The 15876-nt window shown below is 53.2% G+C and overlaps 1 protein-coding gene across 5 annotated transcripts in view; it reads right to left on the bottom strand.

Annotated features, from left to right (window-relative positions):
* Window positions 1–4354: 4354 nt before the first annotated feature.
* SHANK1 (SH3 and multiple ankyrin repeat domains 1) overlaps window positions 4355–15876 on the bottom strand; it is a 105499-nt gene continuing 93977 nt past the window's right edge. For 3 of the 5 annotated variants that reach the window (XM_077315674.1, XM_077315675.1, XM_077315677.1), the window contains one exon: window positions 4355–14755. In XM_077315674.1, the coding sequence (XP_077171789.1) occupies window positions 14188–14755 (568 nt within the window). In that variant the 3' untranslated portion in view covers window positions 4355–14187. The remainder of the gene's footprint in view (window positions 14756–15876) is intronic. The other 2 variants (XR_013227117.1, XR_013227118.1) reach the window with 2 other exon arrangements.

The following is a 15876-nucleotide window of genomic DNA, read 5'->3' as shown; positions in this document are numbered from 1 at the left end:
CTTCTCTAAAGCAGGGGTAGTCAACCTGTGGTCCTCCAGATGTCCATGGACTACAATTCCCATGAGCCCCTGCCAGCGTTTGCTGGCAGGGGCTCATGGGAATTGTAGTCCATGGACATCTGGAGGACCACAGGTTGACTACCCCTGCTCTAAAGAATGTTTGGTGACCAGGAAATTGCACAGAGTTCCCAAGCTTCCCTCACTGGGTGGGTCTTTTGTGCACACCATAGCAGCCCCTCCTTCCAAAAAGCAGCCCCAGATCAATCACAGCACCTGGCAACCAAACCAAAGAACCCTGCAACTTACCTGAGTGCAGCAACATGTGGGGTCAAGATCATGAGAAAAGACAGGACAGAATCAGGTGCACTTCTTGGGTTGGATCTGACCAGCTTGTCTGCTGGAGACAAGAGAGTTCACTTTTGACCACCCCAAAAAGCAATGCTGGGGGCCATGGGGACAAAACCTACAGCGGACAAAAGTCACACGGGGACGAAATCCATGTGGGACAGGGCTGGAACAGGGAGGGCCACTGAGCAATATTGAGAGGAAAAACTAGCAGCAGGATCTGACCCATGACAAGGCCCTTGGCTTGACAGCAGGAGTGCCCAGTATCCTCTGAAAACTAATCCCCCAAACTGCCCAGATTCATGGCAGCCGGGAACCCACCCGCCCCACCCCCTTTGTCCCCTACACCCCGTTTTGCTTGGCAACTTCCTTGGCTTCATTTAAAAAACAAAGTCTCTTGCAAAAGCTGTGACTGCACACTTGGCATTACCAGGTAAAAGGTGTCCCACGTATTAAGTCAATGGTGGGGGTGAAGACATGAACACTGATTCTGGGCTTCAATCTGCCAGTGAGAGCCAGGAGTCAGAAGCCAGACATAACAGATGCACATCAACCAGGCACAGTGTCACACTGGGGCAGGTCAACACATCCCAGGTCAACTGGGGCATCTTTATAATTCTCGGTTGGGGGAGCAAGGGCTGCCCTGGATGGGCAGGGTCAATGTAGAGCCTAGGGACCATTCACTGCCCAGGGAATGCCTTGCCCTGTAGCTCTGGGGGGCCCTCTTTTAGTCCTGAGGCTTCCTGATCACTGAGTGGGCAGAGATGCTTGGGGGTGATTTCCCAAGGATGCCAGCTGATCCGATGAAATCCCACCTGGTCCACTCTACTGTAATTGAAACGCAGAGCATTCTACAGCAGGGAGCTGAAAAAACACATCACTTGGTGGTTTCGTGTGCTGTTAGAGGGACAGCTGTGGGGCACGGCCCACAAGTCGGCAGCCCCAACTGCGACAGTCCTGGCTCCACGGTGGCGAAGCTGGATCCAGATCAATGACAATATTCACTATTCACCACAGGCAGTTATTTAGTGATGACCTGTACATTTAGAACACTGAGGGTTTTGCAAAGGCCCAAGAAGGATGGGCTATTGGGTACCGCTAGTTTGCCTGCCTATCTCGGTGGGAATGTGGCACTGACAAGGCAGAGCAGTGGCCCAGTGACAGAGCACCTGTGTGGCATGCAGACAATCCAAGGTTCTATCCGCAGCGTCGCCCATTAAAAGGGGATGGCCAAACCCTCTGCTTAAGATCCCGGGAACTAAAAAACAAAATATCCTGCGCAATGGGCAAAAATAGTAGATATGCTTACAATTTAAAAATTATTTACAGATTTCTTGTGGCTCAATAGAAACTCGAGATCACACCTTCAGTTTTGGTGTGTTTAATATTACCATGACTCGCTCTGAGTGATCACACCAGGGGTAGTCAAACTGCGGCCCTCCAGATGTCCATGGACTACAATTCCCATGAGCCCCTGCCAGCATTTGCTGGCAGGGGATTCTGGGAATTGTAGTCCATGGACATCTGGAGGGCCGCAGTTTGACTACCCCTGGATCACACCATATCTGAGGGTGGGAGTATCTTCATAGTTCCTTTGAACCATATATTGTGAATTGGAAAAGGTCCATTTCGGGTTGAAAAGCCTTCCTTTGTGAACACCTTCCTTTCAGAATTCCTCTACAAGCAATAAATTCCCTTTCCCAAAAAAATGTAAGGCAGTTTTTGTCCATAAATAATTTTTTATTGTATCTACTAATTTTGCCCAACGCGCAGGATGTGTGTGTCATCTCTTTGCAGAAAAGCCACTGCCATTCGGAGGAGAGAAGCCTTGATTTTGATGGATCAATGGTCTGACTTGGTAAAAGGAATCTTTGTGTGATTAATTTTGGGGTCCCATCCATCCAGGATAATGTGGCGGCCTTCCTGTAAACCTTGTTTCTTGAGCAATGGTTGTGCAATCACACCCAAAGATTTAACCAGGGCCTTCTAGAACGCTCTGAATAAGACGCCAACATCCGCTCCCCTGGACTGTGCTCCCCAAGTTCAAACCCAGTTGCACACTTCCTCCCAGTGGATGTTTCTGGCTTCCTCCCAAGGGGAACTCTGGGAATTGTAGTTTTACCAGGATAGAGCTCTTAACTCAGGCTTTCTCAGCTTTTTCATTATTGAGAAACCCCCAAAATATTGTTCAGGCTTCGAGAATCCCCCAAAGTGGTGTGATTGTGCACAATGTGGTTGGGAAGCCCACCAAGGTCCTTTCCCCACCCCTCCAAGCCCATCATTGGTAATTTTGGGAGGGGGGGCAGCTGGTCAACATGACAATATATGGCCATATCACCCAATAAATATTTAACAATTTAAAATATCTTTAAACCGCTCGCGGCGCCGCGGACTAAATGAAGCACTAAGGTCTGGTGGGGAGGAGTTAGGGCGGGCTCTGTCCGGGATTAAAACTCGGAGGAGCGAATCAGGAGCTCCTGATTCGCTCCTCCAAGTGTCAACCCGGACAAAGGAAGCAATGGGGAGGCGTGCAGAGCGGGCCCCCCCATTGCCTCCTTGGCCGCCGTTGCCTCCGCCTCAATGCGGGGAAAGGAGCAGGGCTGCCGCGTCGAAGACGCAGTGGCCCTGCTCCTTTTTCCCCGTACACCCGCCCAAGTCTGCTCCTGGGCGCAGGAGTGGCCGCGCTGCCGCTAACTCGCCGTCGCCATCGGGGCCTGCTGCCTTCTCCTCGCCGTCGCCGCCGGGGCCCGCTGCCTTGGCCGCCACTCCCGTGACGTGCCATGTGGCTGGCCGCCTCAGGCCCGCCCACAACCAGCGTCCCCGCAGCTCCCGGCCCATGAGGACTCGACGCCGCCGGAGACAGGTAGGCCGCTTCCCCCCAATCCAGCGCCGGCCCCACTTCAGCCTTCTGTCATCCGCTGGAGGGGGGGAGCATTAAGGCTTCTGCGGCTCCACAGATCCAGTCCAGGCCTACGCAGAAGCCTTTGGGAGTCGGGCCCGGGTCCTATGGCATCTAGCGCCCATTTTATTTTCAATTAAAATGGGCTTTAAATCTAGTATATATATAAATTAACGCCCGTCCATTTGGGAAACCCTTCCAGGGCCGCCAAGAAACCCCAGGGTTTCATGAAACCTTGGCTGAGAGAGCCTGCCAGAACTCCTTGTGTTCCCCGGTCAGGTGGCTGGAGAAGGCAGACCTGTCTTATACTAGCAGCAGGAGCCAGCGGCCTGGGCTGCTTCTCACAAGAGGGATCACTATGTGACTGTGAGAGGATGCCCGGGCTTCAGGATGCCTGGGTGGCCTAGAGAGCGGGGCAGCAGCTGGACACCTGCATTCAAACCCCCTCCGTCATGGAGCTCACAGGTGTCCGTGGGCCAGGCCCCTCAGTGCAGCCGGACCACCTCGCAGGGTCGCTGGAGAAAAAAATCAGGAAGGCTGCTTCATGAATGCCACCCTGATCTCCTTGGAGGAACAGGCGGATAACAATTGTACGGGCTTGTAAAGGGACTCCAAATATGTCACCCCACCTTCCCATTTCTTGTGTTTAACTGGGGTGTGTGATGGTGAAACAAGCAGCCAAGTCACCGCTGACTTATGGTGACCCCCGTGGGGTTTTCAAGGCAAGGGGTGTTCTGAGGTGGGTTGCCAGTGCACGACCCTGGTGTTCCTTGGAGGTCTCCCATCCAAACATCCAGCCGGGCCCAACCCAGATTCGCCTGCAAAAAAGGGAGCGCATCGCAACCATTGAGACTGCGGGGAGACGGGCAGATCCGGTGACTGTGCAGTGGACAGAAAACGAAACCCAGTTGCCTTTTGCAGACCTAGAGCACCACAGAAGAAATGGGCAAACCGAGGCCGAATGCCTCCTCCGCACCTCTTGCTTTTCTTTGGGCCACGAAGGCCAAAGCATCCCTTCTTCCCCAAGACGACAGCGCACTGCATGCTCTGCATGCTCTTTCACTCTGTTACACAGACACCATCAATGCAAAAGCACCGAGGAGGGGCCTCTGTATCCCATAGAGTTTATATTTGCAAATAAAATCATTAAATTACATTAGTTGCTTTGCACAGGCATTGGAGGCAAAGAATGGGCCTCCGGCCCAGGACAAGGGGGTTCGGTAGAGGGGGATACGGGGGGGGGGGGAGGAGGAGGGGAAGGGAAAGTGTGTGTGTGTGTGTGTGTGTATCTGGCCATCAAGTGGGCTGAGGCCACACTGGGTTTGTTTACATTCATCTCCAGAGTTCCTGCCCACGGAGTGAGGTTTCCTAGAGGTACCGTTTCTTCCTGGGCGAGGGGGGGGGGGCAGGGAACGGGGGAAGAGAGGAGTGGAAAGTTGAGATCCAGGATTCCTGGGTTCTGGGTTTTAAAGTGCAGGTGGGCATGGAGAGCCAGTCTTTCTGCCAGAGGAAAGAGAAGAGCCAGGCTGGATTCTAGAACGTGAGAGGTAGGAGGGGGTTTCTACCATGATGGGAGCCAGTCCTCCCAGCAGGGGACCCAAATGGACTCCAGAGTGGGGACTGGGACCCTGGCGGGCTCTGAGGCAGCATGAGAGATGGGAAAGCTACGGCCTCTTGGACCAGGAACCAAGCTGGACTGTAGAGCAGGGATCCAGAATCAGGCAGGGTTCTGGAGAGTGAGGAAGAATGTGGGGTTCTAGAGTGACTGGGATCAATGCCTCGTGGATCAGGAGTTCCTGCGGGTTCCAGAACGGGTGGCATCGCAGGCCAGAGGCTTGGCTCTTGGCAATGGGAGTCCTGGGTTCTCTCCGAGAGACGGGTGGGGTGGTTTGGGGCAGGAGGGAGAAGTCTATGATACATCGCACCCGGGTGCTACAAGGCCGGGTGCTAGGGCAAGAATAAACCTTGGGAGACCCACACCATGGGAGAGGGTTTGAGGAGGGTGGAGGGGAGAGTACCGACCCCCTTCCCTGTAGCCCGTCCCACCCGGCAACCACAAAAAATCAAAACACAACCCTGTCGGATGCAGGCATTACCACCCCCTCCCCCCTCCCCAATAACTCCCAGGGAACGGATCCCTGAATCACAAAGTCAGCGTCACACCATTCAGTTCCGGTCAGGACATTAAGGCAAGCGGAGTCGATGCTGCGGTTCTCGGTTCTTCCTGGACCAGCCTCCACCTCCCCTGATGGCCCAGGCCTGCGTCCGGCGGCTGATGGACAGCACGATTCTTCCAACCCGTCAGAGACTCAGGAGTCCAGCCTCCTGCTTCCCCCACCAACCCAGTAGCCTGAAATAGCCAGAGTCCGCGGCCAACTGCTCCATCTCCTTGCCTAGTATTCTGGAATGCCTCCAGACGGGCCCACAGATGTCTTAGGTTCTGACCTACAACTTCGGAGTCTTCACAACAGCAGCTACCCTTCCATCTTCCACCGGACTAGCGAGACGCTGCCTCCCACTGAATGGGCCCTTGGTCCATCAAGGCCGGTATTGCCTGCTCAGACTGGCAGCAGCCCTCACACACCTCACCTACTGCCCTGGACTGGCTACACTGGGTGCTGTACCTGGGAATTCCTGCATGCCAAGCAGACACTCTCCTTCGGAGCCACAGCCTCACTTCTGGGTGACTCAGGAGATGTGCCCTGTTTCACCCCCATTCATGGCTTCCTAGGCCTGTAGTCCACCCCCCCCCCCCAAGAGCCAGCTGGCTGTCACAGCTTCCAATCTGGAGAACTGGGTATGATTCCCCACTCCTCCTCTACATGCAGCTCCACTTCCAGGTCTTTCACCTACCTCACAGGGTATCCATTGGGTGGAGTGGAAAGGTGACTGTAAGCCACTTGGAGACTCCTTTGGGCAGTAAAAAGCAGAGTACAAAACCCCAGTCCTTCTGTCTTATATCCCTGCAGCGCACAGGGCTGTCCCAGGCAAGCTCTTTCCTCTTCCCTCAACTCTACACTCAAGAGTGAGTCCTCTGCCAAAGGCATGGCCCCATGGAGGGGCTAGATCCACTGTCCCCTTCCCTGTTCTACAACCGAGAAAACAATCCCTCGGTCACCAGAGCTCATGGCTTCAAGACACAGGGCCCAGCTATCCACCGCTCCCCTTCCTGCCCACCAAAACCCTTCCAGCCATCTCTGTACATTCAACGCATCATCCTAAGGCATCCGCCCGGCTACTTCTTACTAAGGTGCCAATCCTTCTGCTGAAGAACTCAGGAGATCTGGCCCTTTCTTCCCCCCCCCCAACCCACCCCCTGGCTCTCCTGCCTCCTCCCCTCTCTCCCCGGGCGAAGTGCCCGTCCTTCCCCGAGTTGGGAGGTGCATTGCCAAGGCTGCCAGAGCGGAGAGCGGAGAACAGCAGCACAGGCCCCAGCAGCCTGTCATGGAGAGGAGAGCTCGGTCCCCACCTCCCGGCAACATCATCGTTTTGGAAGACATTCTAAAATTGGTTTGTTTCGTTTCGCTCCCTTGTCGGGGCCGAAGGGACAGGAGGAGCCAAGGCGGCCAGTCCGAGGAGACGAGACAAAAGCCCTTTTTTTTTTCTTTAAAAAGATGGCCGCTAAACTGGCAGCGCAGAGGCGCAATGTCGGCGGCACAGGTCATCACCACACAGTGAGGGGGACACCACCCGGTGCTGCAGTGTGGCCTCGGTGGCCGTCGGGATGCAGGGGGGACAGGCGACAGCCACGTGTCCGAAACTGGGGCGGGAGGGGAGGCCACGCAGGACTGAGTTGTGGCTTTGGAGGCACAGTGGGAATAGCCACGTGGCACATTGGGAAGGGGCAAGGACAGGAGAGGAGCACCACGGGAGAAGGAAAGGTGGGGGCATTACGTGGCGAGGAGGCATCCTGAGAGGGAGGCACAAAAAGCCACGTGGCACAGAGCCATGGCACTGGAAGGGTTAACCCAGCCATGCAAATCGGGTGAAGATGCTCAGCTCCATTCGAAAGGATGGAGCTTGCTGGATGGACATCGCCTGTGTCACAGGTACTGCCCAATCACCCCTTGACATCTCTGAAATCTGTAGGATTGCCCAGGCTCTTGCACCCAAATGGCTCACTGGCTCCTCCCTTCCTTCAGTTCTAGCCAACCTCAGAGGTTCAGAAACTTCTTTTAGGAACTGAAAACTCACTGTTTTTAGACCCAGCGGGCTTAGAATCATAGAGTTGGAAGGGACCTCCAGGGTACCTCTAGTCCAACCCCCTGCACAATGCGGGCATTCACAATTACCTGCCCACCCACAGTGACCCCAATTTCACGCCCAAGAGATCCTTCCACCAAACATCTCCAGAGTTCAGCGTGGCCTGGAGGACATTCACCAACCATCCCACAGTGGGGATCAGCAATTCCCTAGCTATACAATTCCCTGGGTATGTTTCTGGGTTCCCCTCTCCGACGTTCCCAGTCCCGAGGAGTTGCAACCCAATATTCGGCTTACCAACCGCAGTTGGAGAATCATTGGCATTCCCTCCCTCCTGTCTCCCTACGGCCCTGACCACCTTGGAATTCCGCCCCTGCGCCCAGGATGGCCCAAGCAGCCATGTGTCTCTGGCGAGGGGTCCCCCTTGGGATTCTAGGCCAGAGGGGGAGCAGGGACACCTACAGGGGGGACTCTTGCCAGAGGAGCTCACCCTTGTGGCTGGGACCTCCCGCAGTCTTGCCTGCATCTTTTGAGAAATGGCGCACTTTCCCACTCCCAGCCGTGAAGGGCTAGAGATTCCCTTTCTTTGAATAAAAGCAAAGTCAAAACTTCTTAAGGTTCTGTGAATATCCTGGCTGCCCACATACACTTTATTCGCCTGGGGCCTACCACCAGTTTTTAATTAATTAATTATATATATTTTTTGCATGCCTGGGTTAATCTTGTGGTCATGAAGGGAAGGGTACGTTGCTGGCCTTGACAGGTGTCAGATTGGCAAGGTAACCCAGCGGGGAGCATGGGCACATGGGTGATGGGAGCCACGTAGTACAAAAAACGTGGCGTGGCTCAGAGAAGCAGCGTGCTGCGCCACACGGTCATGGGAAGGGCTTAGCTGCATGGCACAGAAGTACGGTTCAAGGGGGGCAGGGGCGGAGGGCATGGTCAGCTGTGTGGCACAGCCAGAGTGGGCGTGGCGGTGGCTAGCTGTAGATCTAAGAGTGAACTGGGGCCAGCCACGAGGCCTGCGGTCAGAGGACAAGTCCCCGCGCATGTCCCCACAGCTCATAAATCCCTGACGTGGAGTTTGGGGGGTGGGGGGGTCAGGAACTCCCCCCTTTCCACTCCCCTTGGACAGAGCAATGCACCGAGGACCCCCCAGCAACAAGCAGCAGCGAGAATCCCCACCCACCCTCCGCAGCCTGGGAAAAGCAGTCTGTGAACTGGGCCCTGGTGTCCAAATGGCTGCAATTCGGGGGGGGGGGGACACACACATTAGCAGAGCATCCCCTTTGATGCTGAGCTCTTTTGTTTCTTTGGCAGCTGAGCACTGGGTGGGGGGATGAGGGAAGCTCCGTCCACAGCACAGGTATGGTCAGTATCCAAGCCCCCTCTCCCCCAGGACCAGGGCCAGGGCGAGCACACAATGCCGACAGCAGGAGAGACCCAGAGTGAGGGGAGCTCCCAACCTACAGCTTAATTTTCCCCTCTTCCAGCCCCTTGGCACAAACTGAGCTTTCTGGAGCAGAATCATCTGTTTGCCACCATCTCTACCCAACAGAAGAACGCAAAAGAAGCTCCCCAAACTGGCAAAAAAGGGCTCTTTTTGCCCATTCCCAGGGTACAGAAATAAGCAATGCAGGGTGGTGGTTATATATCTGTTTGCACATGGGAGGCCGTGAACTTCTAAAATGAGGATAAATGTTGCTTGTGAAACCTGAGCATGGAAAAGGATGCACTAGAATGGATCAGCAAGCATGTAGGTGTGGGCCACACCATAAGCACAAGGAGCATGCCCAGGGCTGTTTGTACTCTTTGGAGCATTAAATATTGTCAATCTGGGATGTTTTGGGCACCACAACTGAAGAAAGATGTAGATAAACTACAGTGTCCAGCGGAGGGCTACAAAGATGGTGAGGGGTTTGGAGACCAAGGCGTATGAGGAAAGGTTGGGGGAGCTGTTGGGGGAGCTTGGTCTGTTTAGCCTGGAGAAGAGACGTCTGAGAGGTGACATGATAACCATCTTCAAATACTTGAGGGGCTGTCTTGTAGAAGATGGAGCAGAGTTGTTTCCTGTTGCCCCAGAAGGTTGGACCAGAACCAATGGGTTGAAATTAATTCAAAAGAAATTTTGGCTAAGCATTTGGAAGTTCCTGACAGTTAGAGGGGTTCCTCAGTGGAACAGGCTTCCTCAGGAAGTGGTGGGTTCTCCTCCTTTGGAAGTTTTTAAGCAGAGGCTAGTCAGTCATCTAACAGAAATGCTGATATTATGAGCTTGGGCAGATTGTGAGTGGGTGGGCAGGTAGTTGTGAGTTCCTGCATTGTGCAGACGACACTGGAGGTCCCTTCTAAATCTACGATTCTCTGTAATTTGCACCCTCTCTTGAAGGGTCACTGCAACCCAAGCAATTCGGTGGTGCTTCCAGGGTAGGGGTTTCCAAAGTGGGTGGTACACTCCCTGGGGGCAGTGGGAAATACTGGGGCAGTGAGGAACTGGCAGGTGGTGGAGGGGCAGCAGCCGGCCTCTTCCTGCTGTGGCTGCCTTTTCCTAGCAAGAGATGTTCCCAGGTGGCTTGCCATCGCGTGGACTTCCTTAGTGGTCTCCCATCCAAGTTGCTGACCAGGATCAACCCTGCTTAGCTCCCTGGAGAAAATGAGATTCAGAAGGAGGGCTGGATGGGACCATACTCCTGCTTCCCAGGCTCCACCCCAAGAATTTAACTAGCAAGCCTTGTCTAAGTGTCCCCATCTTGGGGAGGCTGGAAGAGCCTTCTCCTCCATTGCCTCTCTCTCTCTCTCATCTTTCTCCCCAACGCAGACCCAATTCAGTTTTTACAAATGAGTTTAACAAGGAACTTATATTTTCCAGACTAAAATATGGCTGCTGCACAACCACCCAAAAAGCGTAGGCAATGTAGCTTTTTCCTTTTTTTGCAGTAGACCCAACACCAGGCAAGAGTTGTGTGTGTGCATTTGAGGGCACTAGGGATGTGGCTTGGGCACCCAGGGGGCAGCAGCCCCTAAAAGCTTGGCAACCACAGCAGCCCTTAAAAGCTTGGCAACCACACCCCTAGCCCGTTCCCTGTCAAATGCTGGCAGGGGCTCCTGGGAATTATAGTCCATGGGCATCTGGAGGGCCGCAGTTTGACTACCCCTGCTCTAGGGTCTCAGGCAGAGAGGGGTTTGGCACAACACCTACTGTCTGGCCCTTTTACCAGAAGCCAGGGATTGAATCAAGGCCCTTCTGCACGAAAAGCAGAGGCTAATGTGCTGAGTCACAGCCCTTCCCCAGACCTTAAGGAACATTCATGTTTATTTCTGCATAATCTTTCATGAGTCACATCCAACTTCCTCCGAGGCCCAATGGTGATGCTGGACTTCTGCTTGGTTTCACTGGAGGAGTTAATTCTCTGAAGAGACAGATTCTTTGAGCCTGACACCCAGACAGCTGGTCCTGCCTTGGTGGTTGACTGTCTGGCTGCACTGAACCCTGGAGGATCATCGCCGGAGAAGACCTTCTCTGGAATTCACTTAGGTTGCAGAGTTATTCTGTGGAACAGATGGGCCAACAAGACACTTTTGTGACTCTGTCATTCTCTGGGGAGGCTAATATCCAGCTCGTCCTGAATTTTGGTGTGGCTAAGCAAACTCTGTGGTGGCCTTCTCGTCTGCAGCCTACTTGATGTACCCAACACAGAAGTCCTTGGTTTGCAGTTAAAGAGGGAAGACAGGTGGGCTATTACAAGGCTACTGCTGAACAAAGAGGTGATCCAGGGCATTTCTGCACGTTGGCAAAAATAGTGTTACACCAGCTGAATGGTATAGCGCTAATCATTATTGCGCCTCCCGGCCCCTCCTCACCTTTTTGCACTTCTCACCCTCCACATCGCCTGCTGGCAATGGCAGAAGAGAGCAACACACTTTATATGAGACTCTTCCGCCTGTCAATCAAGCCAGGCAGCCAATGCCCTTTCTCCTTGTGTTAAATATCTCACAATGTCCACTATTTTTTTTTATTTTAAAAATTCATAGTTCTCCATTTAAACACCTATGCATCTAATCATAGATGCATAGTGCTTTTTGAACATCACCCCTTATGGAATCACGAGTCTTGATACTTAAAAAAATTAATCACGTTCTTGATTTGGAGGGGGAGGGGAAACTTTGGAGGCATGCTTTGTGTCACAACTTTGGGGGGGAAATTTATTTTGGGCATCACCTACACACTTGTCTGCCTATTTGTTGCTCCGGGAAGTTAGACCTTTAAAAAAAGAAATTCCCATTCCTGGGGAAAAGGGAGGGGTAGGCATCTTTGGTGCGTTTTAGCCTCCATACCTTCCCCCTGCTGGTTGCTCTCTAGCAGTTAGTGCTAAATCCACTTTATGCGATTCCCCAACTAGTGCTTTAAAATGGAGGATGTAGCCGGCCAGTTACTGCTCAGACACTGGATGTTGGCGACATCATACGGAGAGGCCTGAATTTAGTGACTACGTAAGGTAAGCATTTTGTGACATTGAACGGGTGCGGAAATGCCCTCACGATTGTGTCTGCAAATCAGCTTTGGACTCAGGGCTCCCACCCATGCAAGCTCACCTCCTCTCCCTGGGAAAAAGCTCACCAAGTGACTTTCAAGGTTGTGACCTCTGGATCTGCTAGCCAAGTAACATCTCAGGGAAAAGCTACAGCAGAAGTGGAGTTAGTCCATGTCCATGACCCAGAAGGGCACCAGGCGTCCTACAGCAATAGGCTACATGGCAGCCAGGGTATGTGTTGCTGCTTCATCTCAAGTGGGCCAAGCTCAAAATATAGAACCATCACAGTTTTTTCTCTGCATACCCCATGTTATACTCAAGACCTAGCAGGCCTTTTCCCATTAAGCACTTGTGCTCTTTTTGCAACACAGTATTTTGGACTATTTCCAAAACTTGCACCAAGTGCAAACAAACCAAATGCCTGGTTTGGCTTTTTCCTCAGCAGAGTTGGCACTCTTTCTGTTTACTTTCACTGACTTAGAAAGGGTGCAAATCTGCCTAGGAGCACATGGAAGGCCTGTCAAGGTCTTGTGTATAAAATCATTTCATGAGCAAATTTTCTGCTTGGGAAGCCAGCTGTCACTCAACCATATGGGCACCATTACTGGCTCCTGAGTCACGGTGGAATTGGTGTGCTCATAGAAACCGAAGCAGGTGATGTTCCTTTGAGACATTGTCCAGCTTGGGCTGCCACTCAGGTCCACTCCCCCAATTCTTTTTCTAATAGGGCATGGAAATTGTTGGGCCAAATGGAGCAAAATAGGCTAGGGGGGAGATGACCCATTCTTTCTCCGAGCCCCCTCATCTGATAACTCCAGGCAATGAAGCTACATTTAGTTGGGTAGCCTTGTGGGCCTGAAGCAGCTAGAGAAAGTTTGAGTCCGGTGGTACCCAGAATAAAACTAAATTAAAAGATGCCCCTTGATTTTGTTCTAGCCCATTAAGATACTCTGGTTTGTCCAGCACCAGATCCGCACCTCTCATGCTTTCCCCATGATGAGATGACCAGTGTTGGAACGGGTTGATTAGGTGGGTCCCCCTTGAGCCAGTATCCCCTATCTAGGCTGCAGTCGTGAATTACCTTGGGGTGGAGGTGAGACCTGAGCGGCTTCAGCCTTTCATAAGACTGATTTGGGACCTCCCCCCATGGGAGGGGCAACTCCCCAGCTCCAGCGACAGACCCTTTCTGCTGGCAGGGCCATTTGTGAGCTGCACGTGGGGAGAAGCATCCAGAGAAAACCTCTGCCACTGGTTTCACTGTTAACATCCCATCCTGACAGAGTCATGTGACCCAGGTACACATTCATGGTGTGGGAGAAGGAAGCCAGCGTGGACCACCACAGATGCATGTCGCATCCAGCAAGCCACTAAGGGGCTCAGGTTTAAGAGTCAGGGCAGCACAGCCGTTGGCTTTAGGTAATTCATCATTGCGCAAATTGGCACTACCTACTGAAAAACATGGCTTTAGTTTCTAAAAACAGGCAGCAAGTTCCCCCACCCCTATAACTTGTAAAACTAATCCTGGAAGCGTGCTGGGAAAGGAATCTTTATAGCTAGGCTGAAATTTCTATAGGCAACCAAACTGTAGCTTTGCTATTTGTTATTTCAAATGCAGAGTACTTGACAACCCTGGGCAATTGCGAACACGCGCAGGGCAAGCTGTTACTGCGGCTGCATGACTTTGAATGCAGAAGCATGCCTGAGCAGCAGAAGTGTGAAATGACAGCCGCGGAGCAACGCGAGGAGAGGTGGTGGGGCAGGCCTCGGCTGCCTTACAGATTGGACGCAGGGGACTGACACCCGGGAGAGGAAGCAATGCGAGTGTCGGAACAAGCTGTTAAGTTGGTGGGGGAATGAAAAGATTATAGAGGGAGAGTGCCTGGGAAAGGGTCTTATGCACACAGGTTCACACGCAGTGCTGGTACCAGCTGTCGGATGAGCAAAACCAGCGGCTGGCGACATGGCAACGCAAGAGGAAAGTGCACAGGCAGGCTTTGGTGAGCTTCTCAAAGCGTCTTTCTGCCAGGCAGGGAGGGGTGGGATCCTCCCCCTGCCCTCCCTGACCCTCACCCATAGGTCTCTCCTGACAGCTTCCCTCATGCCCAGCCCCACAGCTGCATCCCCTCCACCTCATTTTGCTTTTCTCCCCAGTGGTGGAGGTCCATTGTACATTCAGGCGAGAGGCTCCCCGGGGCAGGGCAGTTTCCCCCATCACCTCTCCAGAAAGAACTTGAGGGCTCGGGCGATGTTCATGCGGTGCCCCACTCGCGTCACGCCCAGGTCAATGAAATCCTCCTTGGTGAGGGAGGGCAGGTGGGAGCCGTCGATTTCGTTGTCCAGGAACCGATCCCGGTGCTCCCCCAGCTTCAGGTACTCCAGCCAGTCAGCCACGTCGTACTTGGTCCAGAAAGGCAGCGGCTTGGAGCCGAACGGCTTGTCCGTGGCGGGTGGCAGGAAGTGGGTAGGAGACAGGGAGCGGCTGCCCGAAGGGAAGCCGGGGAAAGGGTGCTCGCCCCCGGAAGTGGGCGAGCCGCGGAGATCAAAGACGCCTGTGTATATGGGCACCGAAGGCAGGATGGGGAGGGAGGAGGGCCGGGGAGCAGGGCTAATCTTGTGCTCACTGGGCAGGGCAGCTGGGCTCGGGGCACGCCGCAGGGCCGGGCGGATGTCAAAATCCACACTTTTGGGGTGCTTGCCCTGGGGAGACTTAGGCCAGTTGTGGAAAAGGCTGCTTACAGGCTTGGAGGAAATCAGTGAAGGGGACGTCTCATCGGGGAGCCTGTGAGGAAAGAGATAAGGAACAAGAGCATGTTAGAATCCACCCTATTCCCTGTGGGAAGAGACTGGGGCTGGAATCGTCCCTCGCACTCGCTACCCAAGCCAATACCCCCTTTCCCCTCCCACAAAGCCAGGTCTGATGCCGGAACGGGCAAACGAGAGACGCTTTCCCACTGCTAGACCCCAAATCCAAAGAGTAAACTGACATATGCAATGCACTGTTGGTGCATTTCGCATGATTTATTTTATTCACAGAAGCAACAGGAAATGACAATTAGGGTCAACAGTTCAGTTTTTGTACCTGGGGAGATGGGTGGGAGACACTCTTTGCTCAGGAAAACTGTTAGTAGCAAAGGAGACCAATATCCCACTCCTTGCAAACCTCAAGCAGCAACTTCCTGTAGCAATTTTGGATGCAATAAAATTAAGGAAACTGTAACAGTGGCAAATCCCCCTCTTCCTAACAAACTTTCGGCTCAAAACCCAGCTTTGGATGAAGAGTATAAAAAGACTACTCAAAAGAAACCCCCACCCGCTTACAGGGCTGGGCGTCACGGGGACTTGGCCCTCAGAAGTTCTTGCAACCCAAATGGAGGGGCCAAACATTGGTGAGTCTTGCAAAAGTGATCCTTTTAATTCTCTATTGGACAATGAGGAAGGGCACGATTACGGTTTCCATAAAATACTGGGAGGCTTGTTACTATATTGGGAATCCTTTTACGAAAACAAGAATCGTGCCCTTTCAAAACGACACCTGTTGAAGCGCCTTCCCCGATGAGGCTGGAAGAGGGGCACCCTGACTCCCAGCCTGTCCGCAGGACTTCAGCCCTTTACAGGACCACTCTTGCCCATGGGCAGCATCACATCAGCAGTGCAACTACCGGAATGCAAATACAGGAATTGCCAGAGGGAGCTTTCCGCTACCAATCTGATCCCGGAAATACTGCATGGGCAATATCGAGTTGCACGTCTCTAGATCCAAGGGCAGGATCCACAAAGGAGGCCTTTCCATGGGGCAGTCCTTCTCCACAACTCTGTGGAGCAGCGGAATTGTGTGCAGTGCCCTCGGCCAGGTGTCACCAGTGGTAGGCGTGGAAACTCTTGGCGCTCTCAAGAGGACCC

This window comes from Paroedura picta, chromosome 16 (genome assembly GCF_049243985.1).
Source record: "Paroedura picta isolate Pp20150507F chromosome 16, Ppicta_v3.0, whole genome shotgun sequence".
NCBI classification, from domain to species: domain Eukaryota; kingdom Metazoa; phylum Chordata; class Lepidosauria; order Squamata; family Gekkonidae; genus Paroedura; species Paroedura picta.
The sequence above is the reverse complement of the archived record's forward strand: the minus strand, read 5'-3'. Positions and strand labels throughout refer to the sequence as shown.